The sequence below is a fragment of the Lepus europaeus genome, chromosome 15, assembly GCF_033115175.1.
Source record: "Lepus europaeus isolate LE1 chromosome 15, mLepTim1.pri, whole genome shotgun sequence".
NCBI classification, from domain to species: domain Eukaryota; kingdom Metazoa; phylum Chordata; class Mammalia; order Lagomorpha; family Leporidae; genus Lepus; species Lepus europaeus.
In genome coordinates, this window is record NC_084841.1 from 7491491 (window position 1) to 7509434 (window position 17944).

At 55.1% G+C, this 17944-nt stretch overlaps 1 protein-coding gene across 1 annotated transcript in view; it reads right to left on the reverse strand.

Moving 5' to 3' along the window:
- Window positions 1-947: 947 nt before the first annotated feature.
- The window catches only part of DAP (death associated protein), a 55809-nt gene continuing 38812 nt past the window's right edge, over window positions 948-17944 (reverse strand). The window contains exons 3-4 of the mRNA XM_062211823.1: window positions 3754-3796; window positions 948-2551 (exon numbers count right to left, since the gene is read on the reverse strand). Of these exons, the coding sequence (XP_062067807.1) occupies window positions 2438-2551; window positions 3754-3796 (157 nt within the window). The 3' untranslated portion in view covers window positions 948-2437. The remainder of the gene's footprint in view (window positions 2552-3753; window positions 3797-17944) is intronic.

A 17944-nucleotide genomic window follows, 5' to 3' on the forward strand; every position in this document is an offset into this window, starting at 1 on the left:
GCCACTTCTCATCTCCACTTCCAGGCTTCTGTGCCTGCCGCAGACAGGCCTCCAGGGCTCTGCGGCCGGTGCTGCTGGGTTTTGGGATCCGCAGCAGGGGAATTACTCTTCCAGCGACGCTTTTTCAGGAGGGCAGTTCGCTAAAGGGACAGCTAGCAGATGACGTGAACAGTCCGGGCACAGACGCATGCAGAGGGAGATGCCCTGTGGCCAGTGCCAGAGGCTGGGTCAGCTGTCAAAGGGCAGCCCCTGGAAGCTGGGAGAGGTGAGGAGGGTCCTTCCCTGCCGCCTCCGTGGGAAGCATGGCCCTGGAGACCCTGACGTCAACATCTCGACCCCAGAACTGAGAGCAACGCTCCTGCTGTCGTCAGCCTCTCAGTGTGAGCCACGTGGCCACGGCAGCCACAGGAAGCCACAGTGATGCTGATCAGGAGGTGGGAAGCCCTGGGGGGTGTTCCAGGTCTGCTGTGTGCAGTCTTGCCAGAACTACCCCGCCAAGCTGGGGGCCGGGCGACAGCTGCCCCCCGCCCCCAGGATGAAGAGCTGTAATTGTTTTCTCATCTTCCTCACATGGCTCCAGCGGGCCTTTTTTGATCAAGGTCAACGTCTCACACATCAAAAGCTGCTCGCGCCACAACCCGGGGCGTACTATACTGATAATTCTCTTTTAAATCTGTTCCCGAAGACCCCACGGCGCTCAGAGCCGGCTGCTGGGCCCAGGTGGTGTGCCGTGCTCAACTGTATTAAGCCTTCCCGGCTTAGGCAGTTTCAGTCGATGGCTGTGCTCCGGTGGCCGGGTGTCCAGCAGTTCGCCTTTGCATCTGGAAATAACCTTTGAGGGCACCCATTGCGCACACAGCCTGTTTCTAGGGAACCATCTGGCAACCCTCGTGAGATGTGAACAGGAAAGCCCTGGGATATCAGAAAGAAAAGCACAATGGGAAGGCAGGAATGCAGATTTATTACCATGATCATTAATTCTTCAAGTTAACGATTGAGAAATTCATCCAGGAAAACGTTTTGTATTTGGTGGTCGCGAACCCACACGCACCCCAGGTCTGGGTGAAAAAACACGAAGATTGCACCGGGGGAGATAAAGGCACGCCCTCTGGCCGCAGAGTCACAGGGGCCCAAGGCTGCATCTGGGGGTCTGTGGCAGATGGACAGAGCGATGGTCTGCCCAGGCCGCCCGGGGGCGCCTGCTCGGAGCCCGGTCCTGGACGCTGGCTTCAGAGGACTGCGCGGCCGAGGCGGCTTGTGTGGTAGGTTCTCTGGCTGCGCTGCTGGTGATGTCCAGCTCTCCGGAAGCCACGCCTGGTTCTCGCCGCCATATACAGGTGGGGACACGAGGCCTGGAGGGGTGCACACTGGGAGGGGGCGCTGAGCTGCACCCTCAGGGAAGGGGCAGTGCTGGGCCTCTCCACGTCTGCTCTACTTCCGGCTGGCGGACAGGGTCTGGAGAAGGCACCAGAAAGGCTGGTGGGGAGTGCAAGGTAGGGGGACGTGGCTACAACTCCACTGCAGGTGAGTGGCACAGGTGGCTGCACCCCCTTTCTGAGCGCTGTTGGAGGGTATTCATGTCGACCTAAAGGAGCCCTCTTGGTGTTTCCAAGCACGCCGTGAGCCAGGGGTCGTGTGCGGCATCTCGGGCCAGTGAGCGTGGCCCCCCGCAGGTGTGCATTCGGGGCAGGGGCAGTCTGGGCGACTGGCAGACCAGCAGGGTCTCCCTGCTCTAATGGCCAGTACACAGGGGGCAGCTCTCCAGGAGGCCTGTCCTGTTCCCCCCTCCACCCTGGCCAGGGGTCACTTCCAGAACCCCACAGCAGCGCCAGGAGCAGTGGCTGAGCAGCACAGGTTGGCCTCGATGTCCCTGGGGGGGCCCCCACGCTGAGCTCTCCTGCCCCCCGTGGCCAAAGGTGCTGCTGTTCCCTCTGGTGTAGGGTCTCCCACCACACAGGGGAGGGGAACTCAGTGTGGCCACTGCCCGTTTCTAGGGTCTTCCCTACGCTGACTTTCGGAGACCCGCCCTGTGAGCTGGGGCTGCTCGCTTGCCCGTAGGTGCTGAGGCTCTGTCGCCCACCTACTGAAAGGAGGACTGCGTTGGTCCCTCCTTGATCTAATCCTCCCTGGTCTCCACCCTCTCTGTGGCTTTGCTGACCACTGGTGGGGGCTCCAGGTGACTGCTGCAGCAGAACGAGGGGTGCAGCCTGAACAACTGCATGTGGGTCCTGGCCACGTCTGCTCACTCCAGGGGCAACAGCCCTGGTGACCTCTCACCAGGAGTCTCTAAACGGGGTTTGGGGCTTGAACCATTTTTGGTTTTAAATATGGAAAGTTAAGGCAAAGGCGGGAATGCCTGGCTCTGTCTTACATCTCCCGCTGTGGCAGGTGGGGAGCCGGGGCATTGGGGGGGGGGGGCTGGGGGCTGGGGGCAGGTTCACTTGCGCGGCTGCTGGATATGCGGGGTGCGTGGTGACGGGTGCTTGTCCATGGAGGCGTGGGGCTTCTGGTGAGCCACCTGCGCGGCCGCCGGGGGGAAGTCTTTGTCACCCTGTGGGAGGCACGGAGTGTATGGCTGGTTAGTATGTGTGTAAGCCCAGAGCCCTGCTCCCACCCAGCACCTGACCAGCACCCTGCAGGGGGAGCGGGGACCAGGAGTGAGTGACGGAATGATGCCCGGTGGCAGGGGCCTGTTGCCTGTGGGCTGCTGAGGTTCTCAGGGGCTGTGGCCATCAGAACTGAGGGGCTGGAGGTATAGGAGCTCACCAACCAGCAGGCTGGGGAGAAGGTTTGCTGGCTCTGCCATGGGACATGGGACACAGGTCCCCCACCATTCAGCTGGCATCTGTGTTTGTGATCATTTGAATCAGGGGCAAGGCAGGGCCACATCCAGGCTCATTTGGATTTGCTGCCTCCACTGTGAGCTGGGCCCGGGGCCCTGAAGGGAAGGAAACAAGCCAGGGCTGAAAGCTGGATCCAACCCAACACTTCCCAGGGAAGGGCCGCACGTTTCCTAGGGAGGGACCCACTGGCTTCTGTGCCAGCAGTAGGGGTGTGGTGGGGATGGGTCTGGCCCTCTGTGGACAATCTAGAGCCACAGCATGCTCTCACAGAGCTCCCTGGCCAAGGGGTGATCTCAGACTGGCAATGGCATTTGATTTGCTCATGTGTGGCAGCCTTGCCAACTATCTGTCCCAGAGTCTCTGCATGGCTGTGGCCACAGTCCCAATAGGGAGCTGTCCCCATAATGCCATCTTCTTCGGACACCTGGTGCTGGGGACTTGACTCTCCCAAGAGCAGCAGCACCACGGTGGGTGGTGCTGTGGGGTCTGCTTGTGACAGGGCTGTGGTTAATATCAGAAGGGGGCTCGTGAGAGGTAAAGTGACAAGGTCTAGGATATAAATGGCTGGTAGTAGCTTGGGCGACATCCGGGCTTTAGTCACAGGCACTAACCTTGCACTTTCCCCCATGTCACAACATTCTGATTGTTTTCAATCATTTTAAAAGAGTAAAGATATCCTCAGCTCACAGGTCACTTACAAACCCCTGGGCCATGGGCTGCAGAGGAGGAAGGGCTGTAACCACCGCCCTAGCTGTGCTCCAAGGGAGTGTGACGATGGAGAGCCAGGGGCCCCAGACCCTGTGACAGGTGGGGCTGGTTCCTCCAGGCCGCTGCCCAAGAGCTGGAGAAACGGAGAGGTCAAGCGCTGTTGCACCTGCAGGTGCTCAGAGAGAGAATGGCGAGCTCTTACCCGGGCGATAACACCGGAGATGAACACGGTTGGCTTAGGTGGGCTGCAAAACAAGAGGAGAAAGGCGCATTGAGCGGCAAAGGTCACAGAGGTGGCACGGCACCAGGGCCTGGGACCGGTTTGCGATGGAACCGGCGATGGTTTTGGCGGCTGCGAGGCGGCATCAGCGAGCACCTCCTTCCTCCGTCTTATTTGATTACAGCGAGCAGACTGTGGGGCTCAGAAGCGGCCGTCTCCGGAGGTTAGTTCTGGCACCAGGAGTGAGAGCAGACATTGCACTGCAGCAAACAGCAGGCAAGTTGCTGAAAAGCCCTTTCTTTCTGTTTTCTGTTTAATTCTGGGATGTTAACGATGGCCAAGCCGACTTTTGGTTTAACGAGATTTTGGAAGTGAGTGCGTCCCTGCAGCAGGGGGCAGCAGCCTCCCTCTGGGGTGAACCCCCTGCCTTCAGCCACGGGTTCCCATCTGGAGTGCCCACACGTCTGAGGCTTCGGGCGGCTTCTGACTGGTGAGATCCCAGAGACAGGGCAAACTCTCGGCCTCTGTGGCTCTCCACACACACAGAAGTCCCTGCGAAGGTACTGTCACTTCTCACCCCCTGAATTCACACTGTCAACAGTTGTTGACAAGCAGACTGGCCCAAACATGTGAAGTTCAAGTGCATGGAGTTAATCACTCTTAACACACCAAACATCCTTCCAGTCTGTCTTTGGTGCATGTATATACTGTTTCCTTCCTCATGTCTTATCTTACAGTCACATTGTTGTGTAATTGGCTTTTTGAACTAAGAACGCTTCTGTGTTCTGATAGATTTTCTATGCTTTTTTTTTGGGGGGGGGGTGGCTGCTATGTGTTGTAGTTCCAACAGTGGAGGCAGTGGACCAGGTGTGTGGACCTCTGCAGGGCCTCGCTAGGGTTGTGGAGACCCAGGAGCAGGCAGCAGACACGAGGTCAGCCCAGCCGGGGCAGCGAGGCTGGGGCACTGCCTGGAGGAGGGGACAGGGGAGGTCCCTCGATCACAGCAGTTTTGTTTAAGGCCAGTCCCGCCGGGCAGGGAAGCAGAGTGCGTCCCGTGGCCTCTCAGCCCATCTCCCTCTGCTCTGCTTCCCCCGGCTCTGCCCTCTGCCCCGCAGCTGGGGTCCTGTCGAGGAACCCACTTGACTTTCACAAGAAAGTCCCAGGGTTCAGAAAGTTCACTGGCTGTTTACAACTCAAAGGCTTTAGCCAAAAACACTGAAATTCCCCCAAGTCATCTCTGCTACTCTTGGGATGAAGCAGCTTCACGTCTTACTAAGCACACAGACTCCCTCGGTGTTGCCTTGGCTTTATTTGGTGTTTGGTGTGTGGTTAACTGGGCAGGAATTTTTTTTCTTCCTTTATGTTTATGGTTTAATGAAAGGGCTCATAGCCAGCCAGAGGTGAGTGAGCTGAGCTCGGTTTAAGCACCTGGTGTAGTCTGTGTGGATTCATTTGGATTCTGACAGCACACTCTACTATGCCAGCTTGATCCCATCCACGGGTGAGGCTTGCCCGGTTTGCTTTCAGGGATCTGGGGCTAGGCGGTTTGCATCTAAAGCTGGGGAGCTGTGGTCCAGACTCTGAGTGCTCAGGAAACAGCAGTGGTGGCAGTACGTCTCCAGGAGTCACTGGGATGCTCCTGTAACCCCCAGGGACAGCTGGTGCCGTCAGGCCCCTCTGATAAGAGGAATGCTAGCCTCCCTGTAAACTAGGTGCTTTGTGGTGTATTCTGTACAAAGTGGCTCTTAGGGTTTGCAGTGGGAGTTTTCTGGAACATTCTATATGACTTTGATGAATCATTTCTTGGTTAGGGGTGCCCCCGCAGTGGGGTGCAGACACCGCTGAGAACCCCTTTGGAAAAGGAATCTAGGAACAGTGAATACTAAAAACTGCATAAGTAAAGGGCAGGCATTAGTGCAGTGGTTAGGATGTCTAACTTGGGATGTGCGCCTCGCACTGGTGTGCCTAGGTTTCATTCTCAGCTCTGCATCTGACTCCAGCATCCCACCAGCGCCTGGGAGGAGGCAGTGATGGCTCAAATAACTGCCACCCACATTGTGTTCCCAGCCTTGGCCTGGCCCACCCTGGCCATTTAGGGCACCTAGGGAGTGAACAAGTGAATGGGAGATCTCCCTGTCTCTCTGATCCTCAAAGAAATAAAAAGAAAATAAAAAACCTGCAGAATTGAACATTATTTTTTATATTAAATTAGCATTAAATATTTAAAAGTAAGTAAATATTAAAAACCAGAGAAGTGAAAAGTTCAAGTGCCATCTTTCCCAAACCTCTGTTTTGGGAGGCCTTAAACGGACACCCTGTGTTACTGGCGCACACCCAGGAAACATAGCTGCTGAGGGGATGGGACTGTGGGGCAGGAGGAGGCCACGTTGTTCCTGCCACAGTGCCTTGGCCAGGAAGTGGCTGTGGCCACACCAACCCCATGTATTGGCCACGCAGCCAGGTCTGAGTCCCGTTCATCCTGCTGGGTGTGCTGCCTGGGATGTGGTATGATCGAGGATCTGCTGGCCCTGGTCAAAAGGGCTCGGATACAAAGGCATGAACTTGCTTCATCCTGCGCTGAACAACAGGAACAGGGCACCTGACTCAGCAGGGAGCTCAGGTCAGAGCCGACCTCTGGGGCACAGCCTACACCATGTGCATTCCGTCCTGTTAACCTGGTGCAGGGAAGGGCGATGCCGAGACCTCAGACTGCACCCTGCACTGCGGTTTCCCAACGCCCTGTTTGGCATCTGTGGGCGGCAAAGTCCTGGAAGACTTGGCACAGCCAGCACGTTTGCAGGTGGGGCCCTGGCTTTAAGACTGTACTTTGACATTCGAGGACTGGGCTGCAGGTGCAACATCTTAGCTGCCCGAGAGAGGAGACCCGGGGACTTGACCGTGACCTGGCGGGGTGTCTGCTGCAGCTCTGGTGAGCTCCAGGACAACGCTCCTCCTAAAGACATAGTTTAAGCCCTCTCCTGCCCTCCAAATTTGCTTCAAAACCCCAATAGCTAATTAAGTTTTTAAAACCATCCTAGCCATTTTTAAGCACACAGTCAGTGGCATTAGGCACATCCAAAACATTATGCAGCCATCACTGCTATTTCCCATCTATCCCAAATACCTTCTGTATCCACTAAACAATAACCTCCCCACCCCCATCTCCCAGAGACCCCTGGCCACCACGCTTCCACTCCCCACCCCTGTGAGTGTGACTCTTCTGAGGACCTTGTACAAGTGAAATTAGCCATACTGGTCTTTATTTTGTCTGGCTTATTTCCCTCAGCCTAATGACTTCCGGACTAATCCCTGCTCTAGTGTGGTCAGAATTCCATTCCTTTTGGAGGCTGAAAACTGTGGACAGACTGTATTCTGTTCCTCTCTCGGTGGGCCTGTATACCTTCCAGCTATTGGGAATATGCAGCCATGAGCCAGGTGCACGACACCTGTTCCAGTGCCCACGTTGAGTGTTCCGTGCAGGTACTCGGCACAGATCGTCTGGTCAGTGTATGTTTAACTTTGGAGGAACTGACCCACTGTTCACACAGTTGCTACATGGAATCAGACCATCAATAAACGGGGTTCTGATTTCTCCACTTTCTCACCAATACTTGCTATTTCCTGTTTTGTTTTGTTTTTTTTTAGTACCTTTTATTTTTAAGATTGATTGATTTATTTGAGAGGCAGAGTTAGAGAGAGAGAGAGAGAGATCTTCCATCCACTGGTTCACTCCCCAAATGGCCGCAATGGCGGGAGAAAGGCTGATCCCAAAGCCAGGAGCCAGGAGCTTCTTCCAGGTCTCCCACGTGGGTACAGGGGTTTATATACTTGGGCCATCTTCTGCTGCTTTCCCAGGCCATTAGCAGGGAGCTGGATAGGAAGTGGATTAGCTGGGAATCGAACCAATATCCGTAAGGGATGCTGGCGCCTCAGGCGGAGGCTTAGCCTGCTGTGTTACAGAGCTGGCCCTGAGAAAGGCACGTTAATAGGTGTAAAGTCATCTCACTGTGGTGTGGATGGAGCAGCTGATTTTAAGGATCAGCTTCCTTGCAGTACGGGATCATAAACACCAGCCTGCACTCTTAGGAACCACTCGCTCAAGGTCTTTGTGAACAGGAAGCTTCCCCTCAAATTCCTCCTCTCTCCTCAAATACTGACCAGGCCCCCATCTGGCCATCAGGAGATCTGGCTTGTGACAAGATGGTCAAGGGCCGGTCTTTCCCATAATACCTCACAGGTACATCCATTTCTCAGAGCTCTGCCTTAGACCGGGCACGAGTGTCCTTGCAGGTTTTCATCAAGCTTGGCTACAAGGTCCCTGGCTCAAAGCCTTTTTCCATCCTAGTTCCTAGCATTTCGGGGCCCATGCGATGGTGCAGGGATAAACCATCGCTTGTGACACTGGTACCCCACATCAGAGTGCTGCTTGGAGTCATGATGGCTCTGCTTCTGATCCACCTTCCTGCCAGTGCTCTTGGGAAGTCTGCAGAGGATGGCCCAAGTACTTGGGCACCTGCTACCCATGTGGGAGACCTGGATGGAGCTCCTGGCTCCTGGCTTCAGCTTGGCTCTGCCCTGGCTGTTGTGGCCATTTGGGGAGTGAACCAGAGGATGGATGATGTCTTTCTCACTTGCTGTCACTCTGCCTTTCATAAAAATAATAAATAAATCTCTACAAACATTGATAAGGAATCATTTACTGTAATTACGTAGTAAAGACACTTTCTATACTGTTTGAGATATGGGAGCTGAGACACAAATTCACAAATGAGGAGGCCGGGCAGAGGCTGGGCGCTAAGCTGTGCTTGCACAGGACAGGTGTTTCATATTTCCTCAGGTTGCCTGCAAAGGGTAACCTACATTTCCGAGCTTCTCTAAACTGGGATAGCTGCTTTGAGGATTGATTTAATCTGATGGAAATTGTTCTGACAGATGCCGTTTTCAAGATGCAACATTATTTTCTCTCGGGAAGCAAAGACGGTGAAAACTGTCATCCCTGGCCCCCTCCATCTCCTGTCTCCTCAGGCCTTTCCCGTCTTTAGATACCACACTTATTTAAATGTAAAGGCACTGCAAGCCTGGCCTAGAGTCCCAGAAACACTTCCTGTATCAGCAGAAACCCAGTGTTGATGCACTTGGGACTGTTCGAAGGGATGGACATCCTTTATTGGCCACCTGCTAAGGACCACACCAATCCTCACGCCACCATTTGTCCTTACGAAGAGTTCCCTTTCATTTCCTTGCTAAATTCCCTTAGAGGAAAGGTCCCTTCCTTGTGGTATTTTGTGGCAGACTTGCAGGACAAATGGCTGGGGATGCTTAAGGGACAGGAAACCCTGTGAGGGACAGAGGTCATCAATACCAGGCTTGACCTTCACCATCTCAACTTGAACTGAAGTCCCGGGGCTGAGAAACCTGAGTTCATATTTTTAAAACTGCTCTGAAATCCAAAGCGGCTATTATTGAACTACGTCTCAACATACTTAATTTCATTCAGCATTTCTGAAACCCTACTATTCTGATTTGTAATTGATGTAAAAATTATCAATGAGCTGACATGGTATTCTTTTCTGATGTGTTGTCAGCACAGGTCCCAGGTGATGTGACGTCTCTGCCCCAGCTCGGGTGAGGGTGACCTGACCCGGCTTCTGCCACCGTGGCATGCTGCCTGTCTATGCCTTCTGACTGCAACAGACAAGGAGCCCAGGGGACCCTGGAGCAGCCATGGTGGCTCCCAGGCAACATGGATGCTGGCCCCTCCAGCATCTACCGCCCCGTACTTCCATGTTTGCAGATGGCTACTGGGGGTCTCTGGGGACCTCCCCTCCCCATACTTAAGGGCACTGTCTCCAGTGCCTTCATTCTCTGCAGCCTTCACAACAGTTGCCCCACATGCACCTACCTGTCCCTACACGCATCCACATCCCAGTGGGACTCCCAGGGGGCTGCAGAGAGCAGGCCAGCCTGGGGAAACGACCCTGGGCTCCCCTGAAGGACTCAGGACTGCGCCGATGGGCTACTTCATCTTGCAGGTGGAGTCCTTTGTGCCCGGCTCCCGCTGGCTGTGTGGGGTCCTGGCTTTCCTCCCAGTAGCCCTGAAGCTCCCCCTAGAGAAATGCAGGGTCCTTTTTCAGCCAACAACAGGGTCGTGTGCAGCAGGAAGGGAATCAGTGGCTGTGTGAGTGGCTGGCCTGTCCCTTCCCGGGCATCCTGGCAGGGACTGGGGTTGCTTAGTTACATGGAGGGACACTTGGGATGGGACTCGCACGCCTGCCCATGTGCACAGAGAAGTTGTTAGCACTGGGGACGCAGTCCAGTCCTTGGTCCACTGAAAATCAAATGGAGCATTTCCGGAAGGTTCCATTTAGCAGGATCTTTCCCAAATCAGTAGTTTTGATCTGGGTTCAAGGAAGTCCATTTTCTATGAATGCTTTCTCCTCTTCGTGGAAATGCACTCTAAAAACCCCAGGGGAGGAGTCTGACATGGACAACAGAGGCACCCAGCCTTTGACGTGCTGTTTGTTCTTGTTTCCACAAAGGTCAGGAATGAGTGGAGGTGATAACGGCTACGATTTATTGACCACTTCCTCCAGGCCAGCTGCCTGGTTAGGTCTTCATGCGGAATTGTTGTGTCCAATCCTGTAAACCCTGCGAGGGAGGCATCGTTATCTACAGTTGTAGATATCAGAGAGGGCCAGGAATTTGCCTCAGGTTGCACAGTAAAGTGCTGGGAGCCAGGCTTCGGACACGGGGACTGTCCAGGCCATGTGATGCTGGCCACGAGCTCAACCTTCTCCTTGCAGGGGGCCGAGCGGCCTCAATTTTAAGTGTGTGATTTAGAGATGCAGATTTTAAGGCAAGAAACTAAAGTAATCTGAGAGTGTCTTACTCCACCAGACAAGCCGACGGTATTCAAATCTATGCAAGCATTTACTTTCTGACCCGATCATGGATTTGTTCTTAAAAACTACTCTTTATGTTAATAGCACCCAGTGACAGCACATTCCACGAAAACTGTGAACTCTGATTTCTTCAGCAGATGTCATCGCTACTTATGGAGGAAGGAATGGTGACTCAGAGGCTGCAAACCTGCCTGCGGTCCCAGAGGCCGAGCCTGGGGGGCAGTGCTGTGCCTGGTGATCCGCCCCTGTGTCTCCAGTGCTACGGTTCCTGAGGCTTGCAGTGGAAGCTGCAAACCACTCAGCCCATCAGGGGGCCGCCCTCAGGCCCAAGAGCAGAAGGACAGCAGCGAGTGTGCAGGCGGATGCCAGGTGGTCTGTGCTCCGTGCCGAGGCTGCCAGGGCCTGGCTGGTGGGCTGCTGTTTGACCTTCCATAGTTTCCTCATCTGTAACATGGGCTAGCAACAAAGCCTGCTCCACTAGGTGACTTTATAAACATACAACACACGCACGCACACACACACACACACACACTGCTCAAGCACACAGAACTCAGAGTTAGGACCACGACAGAGACAATGACAATGACAGGGACCACACACCCCAGCCCCATCCACGCACAACTGCCTCATGTCTCCACTGCTGTTTCACAACAGGTTGAGCTGTAGCCAGGGACAGTGACACCGCTGATCGGGGACAGTCAGCAACAAGAGGGTCTCAAATCAAACACAAGTCATAAAGCCCTGGCTCATTGGGACACCCTAGCCTCACTCTACTTGATTTCTATTTTGATGTGTAGGAATGGCTTGAGTGTTCAGATTCTCAGTCCACTGCAGGTGAGAAGAAATTGACCAAAGGGACCTGGTGGCCAGGACGGTGAGAGGTGGCAGCCCGGCCGTGGCTCCAGCCTTCCTGGGCCTGCGGTGGGAACTGCTGTGCTCTGGGGTTGAGGTGGCGGGAGCTGTCGGTGCTGAGACCTTCAGCAGCTCCTTCACCTGCAGGCGCTGGTTACAGCCCAGGGAGCAGGGATGGTGGGGACATGGCGGGACACTGACAGTGGTCAGCAGCACAGCACTGCCCGGGAAAGGGGCCAGCAGGCCTGGGAGAGGCTTTCCTTCCCAGGAAGAATGCACGTGAGTGGTCAGAGGGGGAGTTCGCCTAAAATCTCCCGGAAAGTCGGTGCTCCCTGGAGAGTCAGTGGCTGAGCTCAGAGGGCTGCATGTCAGGGTCTCGGCTTCTTTTTCTACAGATTCATTTTACTGATTTATTTGAAAGGTAGAGTGAGAGAGATCTATCCACTGGTTCACTTCCCAAATGGTTACAATGGCTGGGGCTAGGCCAGGCCAAAGCCGGGAGCCCAGAGCTCCATCTGGGTGTCCCATGTGCGTGGCAGGGAGCAAGAACTTGGGCCGCCATCTGCTGCTTTCCCAGGTACAGTAGGGAGCTGGCTTGGGGCAGAGGAGCCGAGACTCAGACTGGTGCTCCTATATGGGATGCTGGTCCCAGCCGGTGACTTAGCCCACCGAGCCACAAAGCTGGCCTCTCGGTTTCATTTTCTAGGATCCTAACAGCACCTGAGAAGGCTTCCCTCAGGCTGCACCCATGACTTGAGTACCAGGAGTGCCGTGCCGCTGTGAGACCGCCAGGGGCATCTGGGCACTGCGGGGGAGGCAGGGCCAGCGCATGCTCTCATGTCTGGTCCCGCCGTGAGAACCCCCAGCGCAGCCTCTGTGGCAGGCGGGTGGATGCGGTGGGCACTGACTGGGAAGGACCTCGCCATCACTCACTGGCAACTGCAGTCACTGCTGCCCAATGCCCCAAGTGCCCAGGACAGCGGCTGCTCACAGGAATCTCGAGTCCAAAGGAGGTAGGACTGGCGGGCACTGCCCAGCATGCTGGGTACTTCAGAAGGCGGTCAGCACAGACCCCAAGGGGTGACACTCCAGCTGAGCTGCACGCGGGAGTCTGCAGCAGAGACACAGAGCAAAGGCAAGGGGCCCCTGCTGGGCTGGGTTTACAAATACTTCCTAACAAGTAGATGGAAGGCAAATCCTTCCCGGACATTCTTGACTCTTAAGAATCTTCTTGACTTGGTCTTCATTTACTTGGGTTGTTAACTTTCTGGACATCAAAATAATAATTAGCACGCTGCGAGCAGAGGGAGCCGTCTCACTCGACTGCACGCGGGCACTTCTGGGCAATGTCATTCTTCAGAGCGTGACAGCTGATGACTGCCGGAACTCAGAGCATCCCCACTAGATGGCGCTGCTGTTCCTCGCAGCGGCTGGAGGCGTGCAGGGCCCGGCTGGACCACCCTGAGGATGACCGGAAGCCAGGCGTCCGCGGCTACTACCTTGGGACAACGGGTCATCTGTGTCGGATGGTCGAGTGAGGCTGACTGCAGGCACGGGGAGCAGCTCAAGTGCTTTCAACCTAGTTCTAAGCTGGACAGAACACAGCCCGGATCCGGTTCTGTCTGGGATTGGTGCCTGGGATCTGGAGTGTTTTCCAAAGGGAGAGGAGGCAGGCGCTCTGTTCAGGGAGAGGTCAGCAGTTCCATGGAGCTGGACTCTGAGTCCTCCAGTCCTTCAGGGAAGAGCCGGCGACACACAGACCAGCCACCCTCTTGGCCATCCATGCCTGCATTCGGGCTGACTGGTTCCGGAGGAACCTCATGCCGGGCTGCTCTGTAGGTCTGTGCTTAGAGGGGCGGGGGCATGGGCTCCACGGTAGGAGGGGCTCTAGAGGCTTCTAAGCATCCTGCTAGATGACAATGCACTTGTGGACACCTGGGGCGGTAAACACCTGACAGGAAACTGCATCCACAGATAACTGGCTGATTGTTGGCCCAGACATCGAAACATCACTCACCCACTTTAAAGGGGGCTAAACTGCCAAGTGTGGGGGTGAACGGCTCCATGGGCACCTGGACAGAGTGAGAGCTGCTGACTATTCTGAAGGGACTGGGCACCTCCATTTTACCCTGGACTCAGATCCAGAAGCTGCCGTCTGCTCAGTGCCCCGCGTACCAGAAGACCTCATCGTCTGAGTCATGGCTCTTCCCTGCTCCTCACTCCCTCTGAGGATCCTCAATGCAGTGCACCTCCTGGGGCGGGGCTAGAGGGTGGCCATCCTGGGCCTCCGAGCATCTCCTCACTCATCACAGAACACAGGGTGATCCGTCTGATGACAGAGGCCTGGCCACACTGCCTCCGCCTGATGTGGAGAACCCTGGCCTTTCAGCTGCTGTGCCTACAGAGCCCAGAGGAGGAGGCTGGGAGCACAGCAGGAAGCTATGTGACGGCACGGCCTTGGGAGACAGCTGGCGTGGGTTCAGAGCCTCAGTGTCCGTCTGCGAAATGGGAACAATGCCTGTTGTATAGGACAGTGGGGTTTTGGGTGAAATGATGGAGTCCCTGCTTGGCACATGCCCCCGTCTGCAAGCTCATATTTAGGGGCAGTAACTGAATCGACTTCCTGTATAAGGCAGTCCGGAAGTTGCCGTTTTGCTTCCTAAATTGTAATTTAAGAATTAATTTCCTGCCTCCCTCCCCCCCGAGACCAGAGAATTTCAGAGTCTCTTCGAGCTTCTTGGAAGAATGCAAGAGTACCCATTTCAAGTTTTCTCAAAACGTCTTTGTTCTAAGCACCAGGGGCTACCAGGGGGGCATGCCATGAGGGCACTATGAGAAATGGTTCCCCCTCGGGGTAGAATCAGAGTATATGGTTTGTATCTTGAAATGAGTTCAGGTTCAAGGGTCATGTTTTACAGTGGGCTGAATTTTGGGAGGAGGGCATCCGTGGTACAAAGTATAGGTTTTATATGCGACAGCTGTTACAGCCTTAAAAAGCAGAATGGTCACATACGCTCCAGAAAACCGAACAGGACAATGGCTAGTGAAGTTCCTGTTTGATAGGGGGGCATGTTAATCGAATACAACCGTGGAAGTCTGCATCTGGTCTGAGTCGGCTTCCACCTCCGGAAGCACAGGTGCCTGGGCCTAAGTGGACCTGGCCGCCACTGGGTGTTCCCTGGAGAATCCAGCAGTAAAAGGAGCAATGTGGGACTTGATCTCTCAGGATTCCTTCAGCCCGAGTCATGTGGTTAACAGCTGGCCAGGGAGGACCCAGCTCAGCCCAGCTAATGTCAAGTCCACGGGACGATGGACAGGAGCTTTCTGGCCCCTCTGCTGCGAAGCTCCCCAGTGAGGACAGGCACAACCCAATGGTCCCACGCACGGCGGCAGGGTTTACGGCACTGAGGCCAGCAGCCGCTCCAGCCAGCCAGGTCCACACGGCAGCTGCCATCCTCAGTGGTCTCTGGATTTGCAAGTGCAGTTGCTGTCTGGAACCTTCATACCACAGCCAGCGCTCAGGCCTTTCCCACAATTAGCAGGACAAGGGAAGCAGTCAAGTACACGGGAGCTAACCCCACTACGTCAGCCCACTATTGAAAACCAGCCGTGGGTTAGAATTCTTCCACTCCGTCCAAGAGCACCCTCTGGCCCCCGCTGTTTAGAGCAAGCAGAGGACTCGTGCAGCATGGGAGCACAGTGAGTCCATTGCAGTGTAGACCAGTGCCACGGCCGTGTGAAGAGGGGCTGAGTGCACTGTGAGCTGATGAGGTCTCCAATCACCTCTGACCCTGGCCCGTTCCAACACTGGTCACTCCTCAATTAGTATTCAAGGTCCTAAGGTCGTCTTGTGGCTTCAGAATTAGGATGTATTTGCATGATCTTTGGGGTACCTCCTGTGGGTTTCTTGCCTGTTTGGTAACTGGGGGGACACAGAGTTTGTCCTGATTTCTCACCCTCATCGTCTTCTCCCTCCTCTGCACTCATGAACATTCGGTGTGCACCCACCGTGCACGGTGCTGGGTTAGGGCCCAGGTGGAGACCAGGGGCCCGCCCGGGACAGCTGCCTGAGGCTCAAGTGGGAAGCAGTCATCACAGTGTTCCGGAACCTGGCACTGTGGTCAGTCTCTCTGATGACCACACGGCAGCAGGGCATGTCCTCATCGGGGGAAGAATTCCACGAGATGGGTCCTCTCTCAGGGATGCAAACAGAGCACTTCCTGAGGACACGCGGGAACCCAGTGTCTCTGAGCTCAGCACGTCAGGATTTCAAGCGAAGAATGAAAGAGCAGAGTACAGAGTGGAGCAGACACCGCCATGTTGCCCTGGCCCCGCGGCTGGCAGCTCCCACCAGCACCCCTGAGCCCTCTCCTCTGCTTCCCATGGGACAGCCAGGTTAATCTGGTCTGTCATCAGCAGAGTGGAGCGTGCCTTATTTACATCAGGAGCGGGGAGGGTGGGCAGGCCGGAGCTGGTAGACACAGGATCCACCCACGAGCCAGCTGGCATTGGCAGTGGAGTCAGCCTCCTTCAGTCTCAGCCTCCTTGTCTGAAATAATGAACCATGCATCCTCTGGAGCTCACAGGAAGCTGAGAAAGATCCAGCGAGCGCCCATGTCCCAGGCAGCAGCATACATCAGGGGTGGCTCCGGAGAGAACTGTGAGCAGGTGAGTGTGGACACTGAGGTGTGTCTACACAGGACATGGGCAGGGGTGACTGGGTTATACTTGTGGGAATTACTGAAGGGAAACGTGGCCTGTGCATGGAGGCCAGCTCCAAATCCGTGGCAGTCCAACGTGGCCCTTTCCAGTGCCAGGAGAGGTCTTCTGACAAGCACAGGGGCAGCCATGGCCACAGCGAGAGAGGGAGACCCTGGGCTGACCCCTCTGCAGGCTGGATGTGACCTGCTTCCTGGGAACACTAGGGCTGAATTGCCAAATTTAAACTCGCCATGGAGGAAAGCATCGGAGTTTACATTTTATGATCCTCACTTTGAGGTGATAGTAGTAGCCTTGCACCGTGGGTGGTCCTGCTTCCCCCATAGCTGAGCCAACAGGCCCACCCATCTTCCTTCCAAGGCAACCGGAAGTTTGGCAAGGACAGCAGGTCTGCACTTCAGAGTGTGAGCCTGTGACAGCCTGCACTTGATGTGACTTGGAATGCAAAGTAAGGCTGGGGCAAAGGGAGGAGTTGGAGGCAGAGTGGGCACAGTTGTGAAGGTGGGTTCTGGTGGGAACCCCAGGTGGCACCGTGGGGCTCCAGGGGCAGCCGGCGCACAGGGCATGGCAGTTGATGTGTGTGGATCTGCACTCGCCACCACTGGTGCATGCTCTCGCCCATCCTGTGGGTAGTCAATATTCAGTGACCAACACTGATGGGCCTGCCCTGTGTGGTGTGGACTCAAGGCAGCCATGACCTGCTCTGCAAATGGACCCAGGGCCTTTGTTTCTCTGGGTCATGTGCTACAGGCAAGGAAGCCCCACTATTTCACATTTTGCTATCCCAAACCTAAAACACATATGCCTGACAGATCCAAGTCCTTGTGTGGACAATGGGAGAGGGTGTCTGATCCCAGAATTATCCCAGAAAACCCAGGCCATGTGGCCCCTGCTCTGCAGTGGCAGGGTGTGTACTGCCCATGTTTGCACTGTCCCCTGCATCGGGTGAGTGTGTCACCTTGGAAACCAGAGGGAAGGACCCCAGGGAGAGGCGACACCCAGGAGGAAGGCCATGGAGTCTGCCTTGGTCGAGGGGTACATGGTCAGGACCAGTGCCTGTTTCCCTGAGGGAACTGATTCCCCGGGGAAGCAGAGGGTGCAGTGTGCACCCGGATGAAAGTCATGTGCGTCTACACTGCTTGTCCATGCAGGTCGGCGGAGATGGGACAGCAGCACTCCCTGGGATCGCAGCTTTAAAGGACAACGCGGGTCAAGGAGAAGTTCCCTACAAGGTCCAGATGCAAGTAGTTGCTTTTCCTCAGTGTTTGCCTCACTAAGGTACCAATTTGAATATAATGAAAAACCAGCGTCTTTATGGTTCAATAGCAGGGCTGAGACAAAGCCCAAATCTGGCACATAAGCCCAGACGTTTTCTGCACTGTAGTTTGCAAAAACCATGGAGGTGGCAGATGGCATAGTATTTGTCTTCTATCGTCTTCTGTAAAAAGAGAGGAGGGCCAGCCGGTGCCCTGCTGTCTCCTGTCTGACCAGGGCAGGACGAGTGCACCTGATTCAGGGAGAGAGAATCCGGCTCAGGTTAACATTCCCGACTCCCCAGGACAGTCTGGGTGTAGGCGTCTGTCCTAGTGTAATTACTAATGATACCTTCTTTGATTCTCCAAAGCATTCCACACTAAACACATTGTATGGTCACTCCATGCTGAGACACAGAATTCTAGAATGATACCCAACTCTGGGGG